This window comes from Sminthopsis crassicaudata, chromosome 2 (genome assembly GCF_048593235.1).
Source record: "Sminthopsis crassicaudata isolate SCR6 chromosome 2, ASM4859323v1, whole genome shotgun sequence".
NCBI lineage: Eukaryota > Metazoa > Chordata > Mammalia > Dasyuromorphia > Dasyuridae > Sminthopsis > Sminthopsis crassicaudata.
In genome coordinates, this window is record NC_133618.1 from 187,870,093 (window position 1) to 187,892,603 (window position 22,511).

Below are 22,511 nucleotides of genomic sequence, written 5' to 3' on the forward strand. Positions count from 1 at the left end.
CAATTCAATTTAACAAGCATTTAGTAAAAGATAAGAGGCTCTCTCTCCCTGCTTTGCCTAATTTTCTTTGTATTTTTCTTTTCTCCTTTCTTGTTGTCATCTTCAAAAAAGCTGATTTATTACAAAATGTCTTTTTTATTTTCCTCATTTTTGAATTATATATTTTGACAAAGAAAGAATAGTTTAAACCCACAAAGCAAATAAAGGGGTAATAAAGGATAAAAGGTAAAAGTTTAAAAAATGATCATAGAATCATAGACTCTTGGAGCCAAGAGGGAACTTAGAAATTATCTAGTCCAATATTCTCATTTTTATAGATGAAGAAACTGAAACTTAAAGAGAAAAGATGTGCCCAAGTTTGTATAACTATGCAATAAGGAATAGAAAAGTTAGGACTTGAATTCAGGCCTGAGTTCAAGGTCAGTATTTTTTCCACAACAAAATGCTGTAAAGTCTAAGTTTTATTTAAATTAAAAACTAAGATCTAATACATTAATTCCACACATAGACATTGCTAATAGCAAAAATACATGCCAGTTTTTCAGGCTGGTTCAAAAGTAGGCTTGAGGAAACAGCTTAAGGCTTTGAAAAGTTTAAAGAAATGGGTTTATTAAATAAAGTCTCTGATGCATGATGGTAGGCAAGTCATTTAACATCTCTCTACATTTCTTCATCTAGGAAGAGGAGATAATACTTATATAATATAAATCTCACAGGGTCCTTAAAAGCACTACCAATTTTAAAAAAGGACTATGTAAAAATTAGCCAAAAAAACTGAATTTGGAACTGGAGGATTCTAGTTTGAATGCATCAGTTTTGTAAGCTTAAGTAAGTCACTTTTCTTTAGGGCCCCAGATACTTCCTCATCAGAAGAAGGAGATTGGGCTAGATAACCTCTAAGGTTTCTTCAAATTCTGAATTCCATGATCTGTTATAGTCCTATAAGATTGTTGGGAGTAGAAGGGGGAGGGTTTAACCCATCTGTACTAGTTCTTTGGTTAGAAGATAAAGTTGGATGTATTCGATATTTCTCACAAAAGCACTTGCCATTTTTACGTAATCATGACTCCACTGCAAGTGCCTAATGGCCAAATACAGCACAAGCTTTATTGTGCCTAGACCAGCAGAAAAATAAAATTACCACATGATTGTAAGTAGTGCCAAGGAAAATAGAAACTGACAGTAATTCAACACTCCCTTTGATAAAAGCACATAATCCATATGCAGCATCCAAACCTGTGCCAACATAGGGAAATTAGATGGTTTGTGTCAAGTAATACAGTTGTAAGGGAAAAAAAAACACAAATAAAAAGGATTTGAGTCCCCACATTTATATTTAAAACCTCTTATCCAGAAGACACAGATGTAGCTTAAAAATATCTAATCACATAGAAGAATAAGCCAGAGGGGTTGCTTTTTAATATATAGTCAATTCAAAACTACTTAACAAAAATTCAGTAAGTGCCTGATATATGCAAAGAGAGAGGTGGTCTGGCATGGTTAGTAAGAGAGGACCAGCCTTGGAATCAAGAAGAGCTGAGTCTAATCTTGTCTCTAACATCTCATGGGTATGTGTCCATGATCAAGCCACTTAACCTCTTAGCACCCAGGCAAATCTTTAGAATGATAAATTATAGACCAATTGCTAATCTTCATGTGTAGAAGGACTTTCCACATTGGGAGTTCCATATATTGAAACAATCAAAAGATTATATTGTATTTCCCCCTCATAAAACATGAGGTAGAAGGTAATGTTAAATGCTAGAAAGATTTAGGACTTTGGAGTCATAGGATTTTTAGAATTAGATGTGAATTGACCCAATCAACTCTCTCATTTTGTAGAAGAGGGGAGTCTCCTAGTCTGTTTTTTGGCTGTTTGTCATGATAACTGGTCTTGATTGGGGCAATACTTTGGTAAATCTGCAGTTTTTAAAGATAACTTTTGTAAGCAAATCCCCTTTAGTTTGTCCTTAAAATAATAATCCTCGAAAAACAAACCCCAAAACTTTATCATATAATAACCATCAATTATTAGAATAAATTTCAGAAACAGATACTTAAAAAGAAAACATTTGTCAAATGGTTCACCAATTACTAGTTGCACAGTCTGTCACCCAGACTTGGAGATGACTTTGTAAAACAATTCTAAGCTTTCCAAAAATCAGTACTGTATATCTATACTCTACCTAGTTCCTCCTCTGCTGGCCCTGGAAAACTGATCCCCGGCTGGACCAGATCTCCGCCCTCTTCCTCTGTAAAGACAGAAACAAAGTAAGGATTTAACATCTCTTCACCTTGGATCACAGTTTTCCAAAGTGAATCTTTAAAACATTTGAGATCTTTGCATTTTCTTTTAAGTGCTGTTGTTTGGTATTGAATGGCATCTAGAAAGTCTTTTCTTGCCTTATTAAAACAAATCTGGAAATCTGTGTCTACATTTCTCTCAGTTCCATTCCAAGGCAGTGCTGTATTTACTTGGTGTGTCCTGATAATTCATATTTACATGATCCTGGATAGCCTCAAATCAATTTAGAGTTTCAAAATTTACACAAAGACTTCCATAATTATTTTGTGCCTCCTCTGGCTATATCAGGGGTTGCTATTGTTTTTCAATGACATTTTATCTAAAATACTAATTCACTTTCCTGTACTGAAAAAATATTTTAGTCACGGATATTTTGCCTCTATAAACTAGCTATATAAAAGTAACATAGCTGAATTACATAAATGAAGAAGCAGAAAAGAATCCATCTAGCACAATACCATATAGAAATCTGATACCCAAAGCAAAAGGGTTTATCAAAGTTAGTGTAGCTTGGACAATATCATAAATCATATATCAATGATACATTTTCCTTGTAACTCATTATTTTTTCTTCTATCTAGTTGCTTCTGTCTCTGTAGAGCTTTTGGTGTTGATGGTGCCAGTCATATCTGTATATTTTTATGTGTGCCTTTGATTATTTGGAATCAAAAAGTGTCAATCAATAGATTAATATACATATTAACAATTTATATATGTATATCTATACATAATATTGGTTTAGCGATATAAATGAGAAGATTCTCAGAAGCAGGTTTGAACCCAACTTCCTCCTCAGTCTAGTTCTTTTTCTGTTATACAGAAGAACCAAAAACACACCCTTTTAGTGTATATTCCTTAATCTAGTAACTTGTTTCTATTCTAAATATATATTTTTCCTTCATTAATTGTGCATGTTTATCTTTGCATATACACCTTTTTCTCCCACTGCTTTCAATTTTTCTGTTAGTTAGGAAAATGAACCCAACCCTGCATTAATATTGTATTCTGGGAAGGAAAAAACACCTCAGGCATACACATATGAAATCATATTAAAATTACTGGGAATGTTTATAAATTGCTTGAATCTCAAAACTAAACTTTTTTGATATAAAAAATTCAAGTTCATTGTAATTCTATTTTTCCGGACCTCTACACACAACAACACTTTCATATACCTTCAAAACAGCATATATTACCATGAACATATGTTTTAAAATAATTAACACATACATTGAGATGTAGACTAAAGTTGGCTTGAAAACCTGCTAGTATCATCTGTAAACCCATTCAGAGTTCTACTAGTTAGAAATGTACTATTTTAACTATTTCTGAAAAGAAGATAATTTTGAAATGGGAATAATCAGTTGGGCAATGTCTGAAGCCACATTCTACTGCCTTGGATTGTGTTTATTGAATATCTAACAAGAGGTCATCTTATTATCTAAGTACCCCTTTGAACTGAAATAAATGCTTTAGAAGATAGTTCATTTTTAAAAATCTAGTATAATTCAACCAGTCTCCATTTTTGTGTATGCTCATTGCATCTTCAGCATTGTCAAATTTTTCTACTAATGAGCTATCAACCAGAAAGCTCATCAGTCCAATAATCACTAAGAACAATATGAAGCCAGAGATGGATATGCTTTCTTCTTCTTTTTGAAATCTAATGGACAGTTTCTAATTAACTGCTCTCTTTTATTGGCCAGTTTCCATGGAGATGATGGCCACATGATCAAAATGATTAACTCCAAAGCTGAATCTACATTTGTTGCCAAAAACAAAATATGAGTATTTGACTATCAGAATGATCACTAACTAAAAGCAGAATGAATAGACATTATATTTTAAATTAAGTTCCATACACTGGCCTCTTAAACTAGAACAAACTCTTAGGTTTTTGAAAGGACTGCCTCTGATTCCAAAGGAAAAGAAATTTCAGTGCTATTGTATGCTTGAAGTTACTTTCCTCAGCACATAGGCAAAAACAGTGACTCCTCACGTTACATCCTTGTAGATGGGTTGTTCATCAAATCCAATCAAACACCTAAAGCAAACATTTATTAAACCCATTTATATTCTAGGCATCATACTAAGTATTGGAAAATGCAATGAAAAAAGAAAAAAAAACAGTGTCTGCCCTCAAGGAGTGTACATTCTAATGGGCAAGATAATATATAAATCATTCTGTGCACTGGTAAAAATAAATAAAAGTGCCTCATTAATCATAAAGTCTAAAAAATAGGAATTATTAATTTCATGCTAACTCTACTTTTCACCTGCAGTTCCTTCTTGGTTAGAACTTTATTAAACATGATACTATCTCCTAGTGGCTTCCTGCCTCTGCTCATCCTTTTTAGCTTCCTATTGTATGTTGTTTTATCCCCATTAAATTGGAAGCTTCTTCAGGGCAGGGACTATTTTTCTAATTTGTCCCTTAGCATAGTTACCTGGTACATAGTAGGTACTTAATGAATGTTTATTATATTAAATTGTAATAGCTACAAATTTTTTCTGAATTTTAAATTATCTTCCATAAGTAATCAATACTGGTTCTCTCATGTCTAAAGGTCTGTCTTTACCTCTTTTTTTAGTAATACTTTGAGCATTTTGAGGCTCAGTTCAAAGGATACTTATATGAGACCTTTCCTGATCTCTTTAGACTACCCTCTTATGTCTCTTCCCCCCCAAAACAATTAAAAATACAAAAGCCCTTTGGATTATATGTGTGTGCATGTATGTATATAGACATACATGATTGTATTTGGTATCTATGAACACATTTTTTTAAATCTCAGTAAAAGGAGTTAGTGACTTTTTTGCTTTTCTTTCTTTTTATAAGAGCAGCCTATTCTTCTTTGTTCCCAGAATTTGTTCCATAATTACATTAATTCTGGAAGGAACAACAAATACTTCAATTATATCAATAAATTCAAAGTATAAAAAAGATATGAATCATTCCTCTATTTAAGAGAATAAAAAAGTTTTTGGTCAGTGGATAAAAGATCAAAGAAACTATATTTTCACAACTTGGATTACATATAAAAGTAATATGCCAGTTCAGAATTGCTCAGTAAAGTGATAAATAAATCTATTGGTGGAATAGTTTTGGAGATCCGAATTTCAAGATTTCCTTTTTGAGAATTGAAGCCATATTCCCCAGAGTAAATCACTATTGGGGGAAGGGAGGAGAGGAGATAGTTTGTCTCCTCTTCTTCCCCCAGCATTGACCATATTATTACAGACATTGTATATCTATCTGGGATCACAGATACTGGATCAGTATAAAATACTACATACATTTAAATGACATTTCAAATATTATTTGGTGAAATTGCCCAGAGAAAATGCTACAATTGTGTGCCTATGGCCTTGCTCAATGCCTAGCACATAGTAGGTGTTTAATATATGCTTATTGAATTGAATTTATGGTGAAGAAAATACTTATACTTAGTTTTTTATTTTTAAATTTGAACCAATTAGTAACTAATGACTTTATCTAGAAAACATAACTTTTAATTTTACACGAAGATTTGGTGTTTCTGATAAGATATATCAGGAGAGAGTTTTATGCATTCATATTGGGCTATTTGCCATTGTCCTTAATCACACTTTCTATTTAATTGTTAGTAAAGTTTAAAAAAGACCTAATTTAAGTGTTCCCTCTCTAACCAATCCTCTGAAAATCCCCTGATAATAGGGATCATGGCTCTCATTCCTTTTTATTTACCCTATAAAACATAGTACAATCTTGAGAACATAGTAAGAACATAGCAAGATAAGATATAGATAAAAGTGCAACTTAAGAAACTCTGATTCATCTGTAGGAAAGATACAAAATCCTATAAGACATCTGATAAATAAGATGCATTTACATTGTATATTGAGAAGCTAAGATCTTGCATTTAAAATAATCTATTATATACCAATATTTAGCAAGTATCAGTTTAAATGAATTTGCCAAAATATTATGAACATAAATAAAACCATGCATCTATGGATACATTATCATCTTGAAAGTATCTCAGACTCAAGTTCCAAAAAAGAATTTATTATATTTGTCCTAAAACTCCATTTCTCCATATTTATCTATTTCCATATCATTCTAGTCAAATTTTTTCATTGCCTCTCTAATGCCTCTAGAACAAAGCATAAAATCCTTTGTCTGACATTTTAAAGATGTCCAACATACAATTTTCCAAGATGCATGCTCTATTCTTGCGAGAATGGCCTGATCACCTATTTCTTGTGTATGATATTTCATCTCTCAGAAGTGTATGTGGTCCCCCATGCACTGCCATTTTACCTCCTTATCTTAGAACCCCTAGTATCTTGATTCAGGTGCCACCTCTGATGTAATCCTTTTCTGAAGTTTCCCTACCCCATCAAGCCCCCAGTTTTTAGTTCCTTCTCTGTCCTAAAGTAACGTTTTATTTACATGTCTATAAATATTGTAGATTTCCAGTAGAATGTAAGTCCCTTTAGGACAGGGATTATTTCATTTGGTTTTGTGTAGTCAGTACTTATCACAGTATCTGACACAGAGTAAATATTTCAAATAATAATATAATTGGCTTGAAATAAATGAACATGCATATTTTATATATGAATATCTTGGATCTCTCTATTTTGCCCCTATCACTTCTTAAGGGAAGAACTGAGCTTAATCCTCTATTTGCATAAAATGTGATATGATGCCAAAAATAAACTAAATTTTGGCTTATATAATGGAACAATAGCTCCATTAGCTATGGGTTTTAGACATTATGAGATTGGGAAACCATAAGCTAAATGTGTCTCTAACTCAATCCCTTTATTTTTTCTTATCTAAACCACTAAAAACGTCATAGCCAAGATGGACTAGTGCCTATATAGACAATGTATGTGAGATTAATCTGTGCTGTAAAATTAATAGCATCTGTATCCCAGTAATGCCCAAATATCTATCACATTTTCTTGGCAAAAATAGAAGTGTTCCTTAGACTGAAAAAAAAATGGAATCATTCACTTACACATCTGAATGCTTCTAATGAATTTCAGTCTTCATTAGAGAAACAGTCTTTTTACTGTTATGACTACTGATGGGATTTTCCTCACTCAGACTGCTCTTACAATATTTTCCAGCTGAATTCACATTATGAATTTTTTTTATTATATATTGGATCTTAATGATAGCAACATAACCTAACATATCATATTTCACCTCTGGTAAATTGTATTTGAAGTCTTTTTTGCCTTTTCATTATTATTTTTAATATTATTATTAAAGAACCAAAATTGGAGTTTTACATTAAAAGATTTCTGTGAAGAATTTGTTTCTATCCTTTGGATACTGATTTTTGAGAGCTTAAGAGACAAGGAACACCTTGGAGACACACTATCAAATGTAATCAGTCCACAGGAAAGAACCCTGGTTTGAGTGAGAAGAATTATAATGCCTATATTACTTTAGACAAGACTTTTTTCCTCTCATCTGGTAAGAAAACAGGGTGAACTAGATAACTTCCAACATCTTTTCTGGCTCTAGCTTTATGATTTTTATGAATGTTTTCAAAGAAAGTCTGAGATTATATTTCCTCATGGATAACCATACTTCATGATCTTATCTACTCAGGCAGGTGCCTGGGAATTTTCTTCTGCTCTAAGATTTTCAAATGCCATTCAATCACCTTACTCAAAGATCTATATCCTCCCAGAATCACAAGGATAGAATACATTGACATGGAAATCTAGGGAAAGACATACCTGGGCAAAAGAATTCAGGGATTGCTGTAGGTAAAGGAAATTACTTAATTCCATGGCCTCATTCCAAGAAATCCCTTAGTTACCTTAATGTAGAAGCTTGTCCTCAAAATTAAAAAGGGGAAGTGATCAAATCAAAACAGATTATCAGAAACAGTTGTCTCTGCTGCTGGCTTTTATACATAAGCAACTTCTTATGTATAAGGAGGAAAAGTGATAGATAAGAATGACCACAAGTATGCTGCTTTTCTTTTAAAAATCCTGTTCTTACTTACTGATTCTGTCTTTTTTGCCTCTTACAGTTCCTCTCTGTTTTTGATTGTGCGGTATCCGCAATTTTCACACTATAATAATAGCTAATATTTATAAGGCATTTTAATTTTTCCAAATTGTTAAATTCATAATCTCCCGGTGATATAGGTGACATAATTATTATAACCCTTATTTTAAAAATGAGAAAAATAGGATTCCTGGTACAGAAATGACTTTCACACAGCTTGTTATTGGTAAAGAAGGGATTCAAACTCCAGACTTCTGATATCAAACTAATGCTCCTTTGATAATATTGCATTATTGTTTCTTTCATATGAAGAATTAATGTAATGTAATATGTCCTAGGATAAAATACCTACATTTCTTCAATATTTTTTCACTCCCCCACTAACATTACTATAATACTTCAATATGGAACAGAGGTAACTCAGTATTCTCAAACTATGGCAGTAAAGGTCAAATTCTAGCAGGCACTAATGAGCTGGGCAAGCCTGAAGTTTAGGCCTATTGAAGTGGACAATATATTTTTTAGTAGAGGACTGCAAAATCATGGAATATTTGAAATGGAAGAAACTTTAGAGTTCAATGAATTAAATAACCTTTTACAAGGGTAGAAACTAGTTTCCAGAGAAAAGAAATGAATTTTGCTAGCTCACAGAATGAGGATGCAAATTTCTCTTCCAACTCTATTTAATACTATTTCTATGACCTTGTAAATTAAGAGGGTTTGGTCACTAGACATAGCTCATGACATATTGTGTTTTTCAGCTGGTGCAATTCATGAAACTATTAAGATTTAGACTAGCTGCGATTAGGGAACATGAGACATACCTCAAAAGGCACAAATCACTAGAATAATAAAATGAGTTATTGACCTGAGAAAGAGTATGAGGTAGTTAATAGAGTTCATCTCATAATTAGGAATTCCAGGGTTCAACTCCAAACTGTCTATTCAACCCTGGACAATCCCTTAGTCACACAGCGCTCTAAAACAAATTGCTAAGACTATAAATTGCTGATTGGCATTTTCTTTTTAAAAAACAACAGTTCTTCACACCAATGAAATCATAAGTGGAGACTAAAAACTATAGTCCCCTGTATCTTCAAAAGCTGCATTTTAATAACTCTTTCAGACTATTTGACTTTCCCTTTCTCTGATTATGTGGGTAGCTTGCATGAGGCCCTTTGGCTATACCTTCATCCAGAACAAAAATTCACTTGATGCACCCTGGCAGCTAGAGATAGTGGATCATCACTGAAATGATCTTTAAAATTGGGGCCATCCTGGAAATAGTATGATCTTCATAAGGTGACTTTATGGGCTTAGAAGCTTTTCTTTAAGCCTGTTGCAAAATATCACTTGCTTACTGACACAAGTTATTTTTTTAACAGCCTTTAGCTTTTCACACTCTCATTCTAGAAAAAGGTTTAAAATGCCAATACCCTTTAAATTCACACTAACTGGCAAATGACTTCTATCAGATGTTCTACTGAGGGCAGACTTTGATATGACTATAAGATGGGAAGGTAGGAGAAACTTAAGACATGCTTCTGCTTAACCTGGGAAAAACACACCCACGAAATTGGAATCTCACATTTAGACATTTGAATTAATCTAATGAGTTTTGTCTCCATTAGAGAAAAATCTCTCTCTTGTGGCTTCACTTTGCACCTGGCAGCCACAGTAATAGGGACCACCCACAAGTACACAGCTGTCAGTGCTTACTACACAAGCAGGAATGTGGGTCGCTGGGCTCCACCTATCACAAGAGTCTAACAGAAGGTGTTCTAACTGGTGGCTCCCATTCATTGCTAATTATTACATCTACTAACCCAGTTAAGGCAGTTTGCTGAGTAGTGAAGTGTGTCATTTAGTATTTTATAAAAATTTTATTTAAACATTATATGTTTATATGTTTGGGTATTTAATTCCTTTGGTATAGGGAGCATTAACTCATTTGTAACTCAAAATCCTAGAGATTTACCTGGGACACTGAGAGGAAGACAGTAAATAATCAGTAAATATTTGCTGAATGCCAATTGTAGACCAAGCATTGTGCTAAGCATTGGGGATACCAAAAGAGGCAAAAATGGTCTTTGCTCTCAAGGAACTAATAATTTAATGGGCAAGATTACAATATAGAGCAAAAAAAGGAAATAATGAATAAAAAGAAGGCACTAGAGTTAAAAGGGTTTGGAAAAGGCTTCTAATAGAAGATGGGATTTTAGCTGGGATTTAAAAGAAGCAGGGAAGCCAGTAAGAGAGATGAGAAAGGAGTATTCCAGGCACAGGGGATTGCCAGGGGAAATGCCCAGAGCCTAGAAATAGAATGTCTTGTTTGTAGAACGATCAGGAAGACAGTGTCACTGGATCTACAGGCATGTAGTGGGGAGTAAAGCATAAGCAGACTGGAAAAGTACCAGGGAGCTAGGTTGTGAAGGACTTTAATGCCAGACAGTGTTTTGTGTTTGAATCTGGAGGCAATAAGGAGCTACAGGAGTTTGAGTAGGAGGATAACATTGTTGAACCTGTTCTTTAGTGGATTGGAATGGGGAGAGACTTGAAGTAGGCAGACTCATAGACAGATTAATGAAAGAATTAGGGTGTAAAGTGGTGAAAGTCTGCATTATGAGTAGTAGCAGTGTCAGAGAAAGGAATGAGGCATTTTCTGGAGATAATAAAAATTAAATATGAAATAGATTAAGTATGAAATAGATTGACTCTGATAGAGAGGATGTATGGGTGACAGAGACAGAGAGGGAGACAGGAAGAAAGGGAGGAGGGAAATAGAAGGAGAGAAGGAGCTGGGAGGGAGAAAGATTAATATGATTAAGACTGGGCAAGGGAAGATAATGCTGCTTTCTAGAGTAATACAAAAGTGAGTAAGAAGAGAAGGATTTGGGGGAAAGATAAGTTCATTTTTGGACATGTTGAATTTAAGATATCAACTAGATGTCCAGATGTCTGAAAGGAAATTGGAGATGAGAGATTGTAAGTCAATAGAGAGGTTAGAGCAGGATAGGTAGATTTGAGGATCATCATCATAAAGATAATTAAGTCCATAGAAACTGATAAGATCACCAAATGAAATAGGGTAGAGGGAGAAGAGAAGGTCCTGGGCATAGCCCTGTGATACACCTGTGGCTAGAAGTTATGATATAGAGGAGGATCTAAAAATGGAAACTAATGGTTTCCATTAGTTTATCTGAGTGGTCAGATAGCAGGAGGAAAACCAAGTTAGAGTGGTATCCTGAGAACCTAAAGAGAAGACAATATTAAAGAGAGAATGATCAACAGAGACAAGACTGAAGAGAGTCATGGAGAATGAGGATTGAAAAACCTCACAGCTAATATGTCAGAATTGGAACTTGAACTCAGGACTCTGATTCCAAGGTAGTTGTTTTAACCAGTAAAACATGCCTCTTCAAATACTCCATATACTATTCATTTTACACATGAAATACATTTATTGTTCAACTTTAATTTCTCATTAAAGACAACTTATCAAGATAAATATTTTGATTTAAGGTTTGAAAAATGTCTTCTTCACAATTCTGAGAGACAAGTAGTGAATTGTTGTCTTTTTATACAAAGGAGGAAAAAGAAACACATTCATGTTAAGAAATTTGTCTAAGGCCACACAGTTATTCTTCTCCAAAGTAATATTACCAATGAACAATTGAGGGAAAGTACTGCTTTTCTTTTCAAAATATTAAACAAACAAATGAAAACGTAACATATGGGGAAAAGCCAATAAAATACTGGAATTTGATGACTCTAGAATATACTTTATATTGATGCTCTTGGATGACTGCATTTATATTCTACTCTTTTCCATTAAGTAAAAAGCAATATCCTTCTGCATCTAATACTTTCCTCTAATTTTTGTAAGAATCCTATAATACTTTTCAATTGCTATTGGACTGTCATTTGGTTTCCAGATATAAATACAATCTATTTAACAACAGAAATTAGTTGAGTTGAATTTGACTAGTTGTAGAATCAGAGCATTCATCTGTGAATACTAGGGATATTTCATACATAAGGGAGATAATCTTTCTAGAATAGTGAAATGAGAATCTATAGATACAAAATCCAGCAGCAGTGACTGGGAATGAAGGGAAGAAGAGATTTGGCAACAAGAGGGGTAGCAGATGGGCAGTTAGGTGGTAGAGTGGACAGAGCACTGGGATTGAATTAGGAAGATATCTTCATGAATTGAAATTAAGCTTCAGTCACTTATTAGCTGTGTATCCCTGAAAAAGTCACTTTGTCTCATCTATAAAATAAGATGGAGGAGAAAATGGCAAATCACTCCAGTATCTTTTCCAAGAAAACCTCAAAATGGGGTTCACAGAGTTGGACAGAACTGAGAGGACTGAAAAACAAGGAGCATCAGGTAGATCACCACTCAAAACACTTAAAATAAAAAAAAAGGCTTTCTTGCTTTTTTTTGAACATTCCTAAGAAAAAGATTCAAGTATTTCCAGATGCAAAAATTCACAGCTTCACAAATAGTTGGAATAAATTTTGGCTTTTCAATCCTTTATTACAGTGATTATTTGGTTATAGACATTATTTTCTCAGATCTATTTACCTTTGCATATGAAAGGGTTTTATCCTTGTAAATATCAATAGACAGGCATATTTATGAATAACAGCATTGACTTGTATTCTCTTTTTTCTACTGGTCTAGGAGTGTGTGTCTTTATGAATCTGAGTGCACATATATTTCATAATTTGATGAAGGGTAAAAATGATTTTTTATTTTGTAAGTTTTCCTATTTGCTTTGTTAGTGAGGTTTAATTAATTGCTGTTATTTGACTTCTGTAAATAGCTTGATTTGTAAGTAGAGAATATATTGGATGGGGGGGCTCAAGCTGTACCATAGTACCAAAAAGAGTCCCATGTAAAACTTCACCTCACATCAGTAAATAGTTTTTGGTCTAAAGGACTTCCAAGTCCTTTATTCCTCTTCAAAGAGTGTCTCCAAACCTCCATGACTCCTGTTTGGGTCAGGGTGAATGATTTTCTCTTATGTCTTCACTACCTTAAAGACATGCAATTCATTTCCCATCCTCTCTCGAACTCTTGCTCCACTGTTCTGAGCCTGAAGATAGACATATTCATCTCCTTCTTCCCTCACTTTCTCTATCTCCCTCCCTTCTCTTCTTTACCATGATGCCCTACCATGCAAATATTCTTGAAATTTGGTAAGTCTAAAATAGATGCCAAAACCCTGGTGATAGGAGAGTGATGGAAGTAATGAATTTTCTTTTGGAATTTTTGCCATTCACAGCAAGAGTTTTACTTGAGTAGAATCTTTCTCACAAAGAACTTAGAAATACATTGCTGTATTAAATTATTTTAGTCACTAGACTGGGCACAGTTTTTTTTTTCTATAAAGTACCAGATGTTTACAAATTTACAATCAAAACATTTGTATAAACTATGGAAATGCAGAAAGCACTCTTCCTTCACAGATGAGAAAGTTAAAGTTCATGGAGATTAAATAATCTGCCAAAGTTCACACAATCACTGATAGCACTGACAATAAATCAAACAATAAATAAATACTACATGCCCTTTGCAGGAAACCACATTAAATTAAAAAAAAAAAAAAAAACTAGTCAGGAGGACATATTTTCTCTTGGTTTCCAAAGAGAATAGTTTTGTCTTTTTTTTTTTTAATCACAGGATGAAATATTTTCTTTCCAAGTTTGTGTTTTTACATATTTAGTATGGAAGATGAAATACTCTTCTGTTTGTTTGACAGTGACATCAGTTTTTAAAGCAACAGTTAAATTGTAAAGGTCAACATAGTGTGGTAGAATGAGGCCTTGGGTTTCAGTACTAGCTCTCCTAATTTAATATTTGTCTTATTTTAAACAAGTTACTTAAATTCTCTTGGCCTTAATACTAACTCATAGAATTATAGATCAAAGAAGGGAAAGTACTTCAAAGACCAATTAGTGCAACTTCTTTGTTTTCCAGGTGAAGAAACAGATTCAAGTAGATTAAGTGACTACCTGGAGGTCATACTTTGTATGTAAATGGCAGAGCCTAAATCTGAACCCTAGTTCCACAATTTCAAATCTAGAAGTTTTTGTTTTGTTTTGTTTTTTACCATACTATTTTGTGTTCTCCTTATTCCCCTAAAATAATATATATTCATTTCCACCTTTCTGTCTTGCTTTTGTTACTCTACTTACATGGAATGCTTTCCTCCCTCTTCTTTCTCCAAAGTTTATGAATCCTTCAAGGTTACCTTAATTTTAAAGTCTAATGTGACTAACCAATCTCTTAATAGATCACAGAATATACCTAATTTTTATGTTTAGTGTTCTTTTAATGTTATGTAAAATTATAAAAAATTTACAAATAAAGTTACAAAATGTTATAAATTAAAATGTCTTACACCTCACCTACTTTTATAACAAAGAATAAAGAGGACAAACAAAAGCATTTTAGCAACACATCATTCAAATCTGACTATGTATATATACAGTGTTCACATTCATAATCTTCACCTTTGCAAAGAAGGGACAGTGTTCAAAAGAGCTAGCAAAAGGGAGAGAATTTAGAGGTTATCTGGTCCAAAGAAGATACACTCAGACAGATTAAAGTAGCTCTTATCCTTGCCTTCCCTATCTATTTATTTCAAATGTATTTGACTTTCTAGTTAGATTGCAAGACCTTTGACAACATTAACCAAATCTAATATTTTTCTCCTTTTTTCCCCAATTTCAGATTCATAGACTTAGGCACCTAGAAGGCATTCTCAACAAATTTTTTTGCTAATAGAATGAATGACAATTTTCTGGCATCTTATCCAGCAATCTGAGTCACTTTATCATTTGAAAGTTAACTTTTGAAGGAGAAATGAACAAGGCCATGTCTTTAACCACTTCCTCTAATGAGAAGGGCTGAAATCTGCTCAAATTGAAGATTCATTTATGCTTTGTTAGGACAATGACATTGATTAGTTTTAATGCTGATTTCCTCTTCCATTTTGTTCACAGCTGTGTAACTCAGCTCAACAAACATTTTTGCAACCAGCCTGTATTCAGCCCCTGTTGTAAAGATTACTAATGAATTTCTTTAAATGCCCTGGAATAGTCACATTTTTACACTGAATTATGAATCACATCTCAAAAGAAGTTGCCCTAGCATATCCAAAAAACCTGTCACTTCAAGACTGAAAGAAAAAAACTCTCCATGTCACCAGTGATGTACCCTGTGCCCTGAAAATGACAATGAATATTATTGTGTAAAAATAGGTGGTAGAGAAAACTAATTATTCTTTATAACAGTAGAACCATTGTAGCTATTCTTTCCCTTGGGAACAACAATCAAACAAGGAGAACAGGAGTAGTGCTGCTATAGAGGAGATTCCTATTATGGCAAATCCAGTCACACCTGGAAAGGAGAAGCAGTATTCAAGCTTTTACATTCATTTTCCTCTCTTTTGGTGCAACCAGATTAGGAGGGAAGGAACCAAGACTGAGGTCTATGGAAATAAAACTTGGCGTGGTGACTGTGTCACGCTAAGTAAGGCTCTTACTCACAGAGTTACTTAACATTTGCAAAGTGCAAACTTTAAATCACTCTATAAATGCTAGCTATTTATCACTAATAATAATTAGAAATAGTACCATTAATAATATGATTTTAATTATTGACATCTTGGGAAAATGCCTTTTTCTTCCCATGCTAGTTATATCTTTAAGTAACAACTTGAAGATATATCTCATTCATGAATCAATTCTACAAGAACTCTTCCCTAGATTTGAGGCAGCAATAAAAGTTGAGTTATAGGCTGGGCCATGGTCCTTCAATGTAATTTTAAAAGCCTTTGTCCAAAAGAAATCATTGTTGCTTAGCAACCAAGATATGCTTAATTTCTATTCCCTCTGGAACCTGAAGGCAAATTTAAAAAGACCTTTAAGTACATTAGCTAGTACCCTTTTGCTTCATCTTCAAATATCTTAAAACTTCAAGATGAAATCAAAGATTTTTTTTACATTTTCAGAGCCATCTGTGCTCATATAGGAATATTATTCATATTACCAATTCTATATTTATTATGTTCCCCCAATATAATTTAAATATGAATTCTGCCTGAATATAAAATTCAATACATTGAGCTACTATTTATATGGGAATGTTTCATATTAAATTTTACTTAAGATAAATATATATTGCTTATGCAGAAAAATCTGTTTTAATTTGAAGGCTGTGGCATCCATTAATAGTTACCCTGTAAACTATAAGGTCTAAAATTCTGGGGATTAATAGTAATTCATGAAGATTAATAATAGTTCACATTATCATTTTCCATGTTTGCATTGTTGTTAATTTAAAAGTATCTTTAATGAGCAGGAACCAAAAAAAACCCACAAAGATTGCTTTTTAAAACAATACAAATCCGCAGCTGAATCTTATTTAATACTCAAAAAAATTTTGTCTTATACTGTGGCTGTAAAGGGATTATATTCAGTTAGGAGATCCAGATTCAAATTCCACTTCTAATATTTAGAACCTTTGTGACATTGGGAAAACCATATAAGCCTTAAAATCTCAATTACTTCATCTATAAAATGGCATCATATACCTTTGGTACCTATCTTATAGGGATTTTGAATAATAAATTTTTGTTTTTAATTTAAAACAAGGCCTGCTATAATTATACATTACATATGTGACAACTTCTTAGGCCAGGGAATTTCTATAAGAAGTCTTCTTGTGTGGTCTCCTAGAAGATCAGATCTATTTCTACACTAGACTTTTTCTTGTAAGGTCATGTTGAAACTGTCAAGTATGCACCACATCCTCATTGTTTGGATGACCATAATGTTGGGATTATAAATGCAGTATTTCCAGATATTGGTGATGAAAGTTTTTACCAATTTCAAAAACTGGCTACACAATGTATAGTATGAGATAGTGATTATGCTGAATTTTAATAAAAGCCATAAATATTTTGAAAATTCAAGTAATTATTCTTTCAAATATTGCTTTTTTAAATAAATTGGTAGCATTTAAAATTCTTGTTATTTAAAAAAATTTAAATTGCAATAAGAATTTTGGAACACTATGCTTATATGATATCTTCCCAAACTCTAAAATAGAAATCTTTTAATATTATTGTTCTTATAATTAAAGATTATAATATAATATAATATAATATAATATAATATAATATAATATAATATAATATAATAATATAATAACTCTACTCCTCTGATTTTATTTGTAGAGAGAAAATTCTGGTGAGAAATTCCTTCCACCAATTTAGTTCAGGTAGGGGTCACCCTTCCTTGTAAATTTGTCATCTTAGAGACAAATAAGTCTTAAACCACTGAGAAATTGAGTTATTTCACTAAGATTGTACAATTAGTATGTAAGCTGGATTTGAACTCACATCTTGCTAATTCTGAAGTAAATTCAACCTCTGCCCTCTTCAATCCAACCTGTATACAACTGTCAGTTATGTCTAAGACATAAATTTAAACATGCTATTCCCTTGCTGAAGATTGTTCAATTAATTCTAGAATTAAAAAATAAACTTCTCTCTCTTTTTTAAAGCTCCTTATTAACTGGCTCAATCCTAACTGGGCTTTTTATTTATTTAATTAATTAAAAACAATTTAAATTGTTTTATTTTTTCTGATTATACATGTATATTAACATTTTTTGTTTTATTTTGTTTTTGGCTTTTTTGTTGAGGCAATTGGGGTTAAGTGACTTGCCTAGGGTCACGCATCTAGGAAGTGTTAGTTGTCTGAGGGACATATTTGAACTCAGGCACTCCTGACTTCAGGGCTGGTGCTCTATCCACTGTGCCACCTAGCTGCCTCAGTATATTATCATTTTTAATACACATTTCTTTATGAATCATGTTGGGAGAGAAAAATCAGAACAAAAGGGAAAAACTACAAGAGAGAAGGAAAAAAACCAGAAAAAACAAGTGAACATAGCATAGGTTGATTTACATTCAATATCCATAGTTCTTTTTCTGGATGCAGATGGCATTTTGTACTCAAAGTTTATTGGGATTGCCTTAGATCACTGAAGCACTAAAAAGAACAAAGTCTTTCATAGTTGATAATCACACAATCTTGCTGCTATTTTGTTGTCTGAGGTTTTTAAACACTACCCTTAACCAAAATACTTCCCACACTTGAATTACTGGCTTACTTACTGTTCACCACATAAACATTGCATATTTTGCCTCCCATATAGCCTTTTACACAGGCAGCCTAGTATATCTGAAATACTTCCTTATTTTAGTCTCTTAGATGTCCAACCTCCCTTCAAGTAGGGGTATCTACTTTACAGGACTTTCTTCATTTTTTTCAGTAGTCATAGCTCTTGCCCAAACCATTTTGTATGTATTTTGCATATATCATGTATTTACTTATCTGTGAACATGTTCTGCCTTCCCATCTGTAGGAGAATTTAAGGTTCTTGAGGGTAGGAACTATCATACTTTAAATTTTTAACCCCTATGCCTAATAGTGCCTGACATTTAAGTATTCTTGATAATTGATTGACATGTACATATATGTATATATATATATATACACACACATAAACATACATACAAAACTCTATATGCATACAAATATACATATTTAGGGATATGTTCTATAATTTCATTAATGTAGGAAATTTTCACCTGAAGGATTCCCCCTAAGTTTTCTATAACTGAGTCTTAGCTGTTGTTCAGTCATTTCAGTTGTGTCCAACACTTTGTGAACTGATTTGGGGTTTTCTTGGCAAAGATACTGAATTGGTTTGCCACTTTTTTTCCGCAGCTCATTTTACAGTCAAAGCAACTGAGGCAAATTGGTTTAAGTAATTTGTGCCAGGGTCACATGGCTAGTAAGTGTGTGAAATCATATTTAAACTCAAATCTTCCTGATTATAGGCTCATGTTCTATCCAATATGTCTCTTTCTCTTACAGAGTTGCCTAGATCATTAAGAAGTTGTGACTTCCCCAGAATCATACTGTCAGTAGGGGCAAAATATGAAACCAGGTTTTGCTAGATTGGAGGCCAATTCTCTACTGAATATATTAAGCCAACTCTCATTATGTAAACACATAAATATATAAGAAGAGCATGTATAAAAACACATGTACATATGTTTACATATATCAGTATACAAACACAGAACCATTAATACATAGAGTTTTTAAAAAGATGATCTATATTACTCCAAAAAGTGAATTAATTTACTTAATGGACTAGGTACACAAATGAATAATGACATAAAATTGTTGTTTTACTTCTAGATTTAGAGCTAGAAAGAACCCCAGATCTCATTTAATTAAACCCTTTCATTTTAAAGAAGAAAAAATGAGTCACAGTGAAGTTATGGTTTTTCTAAGCTCATATGGTAAGCAGCAGAGCTAAGGTCCTTCCTCTAAATAAGGAAGGACATAAATCCAATATTTTTCTCTTTCTGAATGCATGCTCACAAAATTATATTTCTACAGGTTATGCATTATTACATTTCTACTTTATTTGAAGCATGTCCACAAGTCAAAGGTAACATAATATTCTGGAAGTCCAGTTGCTCTTGAAGAAATACTTCTTAGAATATATTATGACATAGCAAGTATAAGAAGAAATACCATCTTTATGCTTTTTCCTGCCTAAAACTCACCTATGTCACCTCTAAATTTAAGTAGTATTCACTATATAATATTCTATAATACCTTCAAGCTATCATCCACATTTCTTAAAGTACAAGTCTATCCATACCACTCTCCTACTTCATAAATTTCAGTGGTTTTTTATTATCTTTGGAAAGAAATACAAATTCCTCTGTTTAATATTTAAATGCCTCCAGAATTTGATCTCAATTTACTTTTTCAGATTTGTTAACCAATACTGCCTTTCATGAATTCTATGATCCACCCACATTATCTCCCTTGCTCTTCTTCAAGCATGACACTCAAATTATTCCTCCCTCTTTGCCTTCATCTTAACTACTTTCCATATCTAGGATATATACTATATCCATACCTTGTTTCCTTCAAGGTTCATTTCAACTATGAACTTAGACATGAAATCTTTTCTGATTTGCCAACCATTAATACTTATTTAGTCGTTCATTCATGTCCAACTCTATGTGACCTCATGAACTATGTCCATGGGTCTTGTCAAAGATGTTGAAAGAGTTTGTCATTTTCTTTTCTAGGGTGTCCCCATTGCACAGCTGAGGAACTGAGACAAACAGTGGTTAAGTGACTTGCCTAGTGACTTACACAGATAATAAGTGTCTAATGCTAGATTTAAACTCATTTTCCTGACTTCAAACATGGTGATCTATCCACTAGATAAGCCATTAATACCTAGCCATTTCTAAAAATCACTTATCTCTTTTCTATATGTTTTATATAAAACTATATATGTAAATGTTTCTACTCTTATTACTCTGTTAGCTTTTCAAGAGCAGGGACTTTAGTTCATATTACAATTCCTGGAACAAAATAGGTACAGGATAAAGGCTTGTTGATGAATAGAATGATTGAAGCTTCTAACAAGCATTTCTTGGTTGTCATGAAGAGCAAGTTTAGGGGATGCTCTTTCAGGACATATATTGCAAGCAAAAATAATACCTCTGGGCCTGGTTATGTTTAGATATTAATAAGACTATGTTTCAAGCTACATCTCACTTCTATCAATTATAGCATCTTTTTTATCATTTCAACAGAAAATCATTTTCTAAACACTTTATTTTTAGCTTTTTATTTTCAAAATACATGCATAGATAGTTTTCAACATTCACCCTTGCAAAACCTTTTGTAACAAATTTTTTTCTCCCTCCTTTCACTCATCCCCTCCCTTAGACAGCAAGTAATCTAATGTATGGTAAACGTGCAATTCTTCTATATATATTTACACAATTATACTGCACAAGAAAAATTAGATCAAAAAGAGAAAAAAAGAAAGAAAAGAAAAAGCAAGCAAACAACAAGAAACAACAACAAACAAAAAATAAAAAAGCTGGAGGAGAAAAAAACCATACTCAATCTCCAAAATCCTCTCCTCTTTCTGGATGCAGATGACTCTCTCCATCACAAGTCCATTGGGACTGGTCTGAACTATATCATCATTGAAAAGAGCCACATCCATCAGAACTGATCATCACATAAGCTTGTTGCTGTGTACAATATTCTCTTGGAGTTATATCATCTTAAGTATTAGATTTTGAATGGTTTAAGATGGTGACCAAGTATGGTGATTTACATGTAATCCTTGTTAATAGAGGAAGTTATGGCAGGAGATTACTTGAAATGGATTCTGAGCTGCAAGCCTATCAAGTATATTCATTAAATTTGTCACTAAGAAGTGAGCCCTTAGGAGTAGGGAAAACCAGCCTTCTTTTGGAGGGAAAAATTGAGGCCAGAAATAAAACAGATCAACATTTTCATACCCATCAGTAAAAGGCTGCTATATTGTCAGCCTGAGTGAGAAAAGACCTACTGTCAAAAACAAAACAAAACTCCAAATGCAAAATAAAATATAAAATGATGAAGGGAATAATGTGTATACCTTACAAAGACCAGTTTAAGGAACTCAGGATATTTAGCCAAGAAAATACCCCAAAATAGAGATGGGAGGAATTTCTTCAAATTTGTAAAAAGATATTTCATTTAGGAAAATTAAAATTTTGTTTGGCTTCAGAGGGGAGAACCAGGAGTAATGGGAAAATGAATGCAAAGAAAAGTTTGCAACCACGTAATCACAAACTTTCAAAAATTAGTGGCACAGACTATTTGGGTAACAGTTTGTTTCACTTCACTAGAGATCTTCAAGCAAATATTGAAGGACCAGTTATCTAGAATACTATTGTTCAGTTAAGTGTTGGACTAAGTTACTGAGATACCATTAAGCTCTGGGATTCTATGATAAAATATTTACTGAAATCTGACTACGTGCTTACATGACTATATGATATATACTGGACCATATACTATTGGGGTCCATGCATTAGATCTGATTTATACCCTCAGAACTAAGGCTTAGTTTCTGGGGAGATCAAAGATGGAATTTCTGGTATTAGATTTTTTGGAGTTCTTCAAACACACCATTAGGCACCCAACTCTATCTACAGCTGTAGGTAAATAGCAGAGGAATCAAGAGTCATAGAACTCACTTTGAGTAAACTTTTTTGA

General features: G+C 33.1%; 1 protein-coding gene across 6 annotated transcripts in view; it reads right to left on the minus strand.

Annotated features, from left to right (window-relative positions):
• The window catches only part of DLGAP2 (DLG associated protein 2), a 1,171,101-nt gene that overhangs the window by 257,269 nt on the left and 891,321 nt on the right, over positions 1 to 22,511 (minus strand). For all 6 annotated transcript variants that reach the window (XM_074287975.1, XM_074287976.1, XM_074287974.1 and 3 more), the window contains one exon: positions 2,187 to 2,252. In XM_074287975.1, the coding sequence (XP_074144076.1) occupies positions 2,187 to 2,252 (66 nt within the window). The remainder of the gene's footprint in view (positions 1 to 2,186; positions 2,253 to 22,511) is intronic.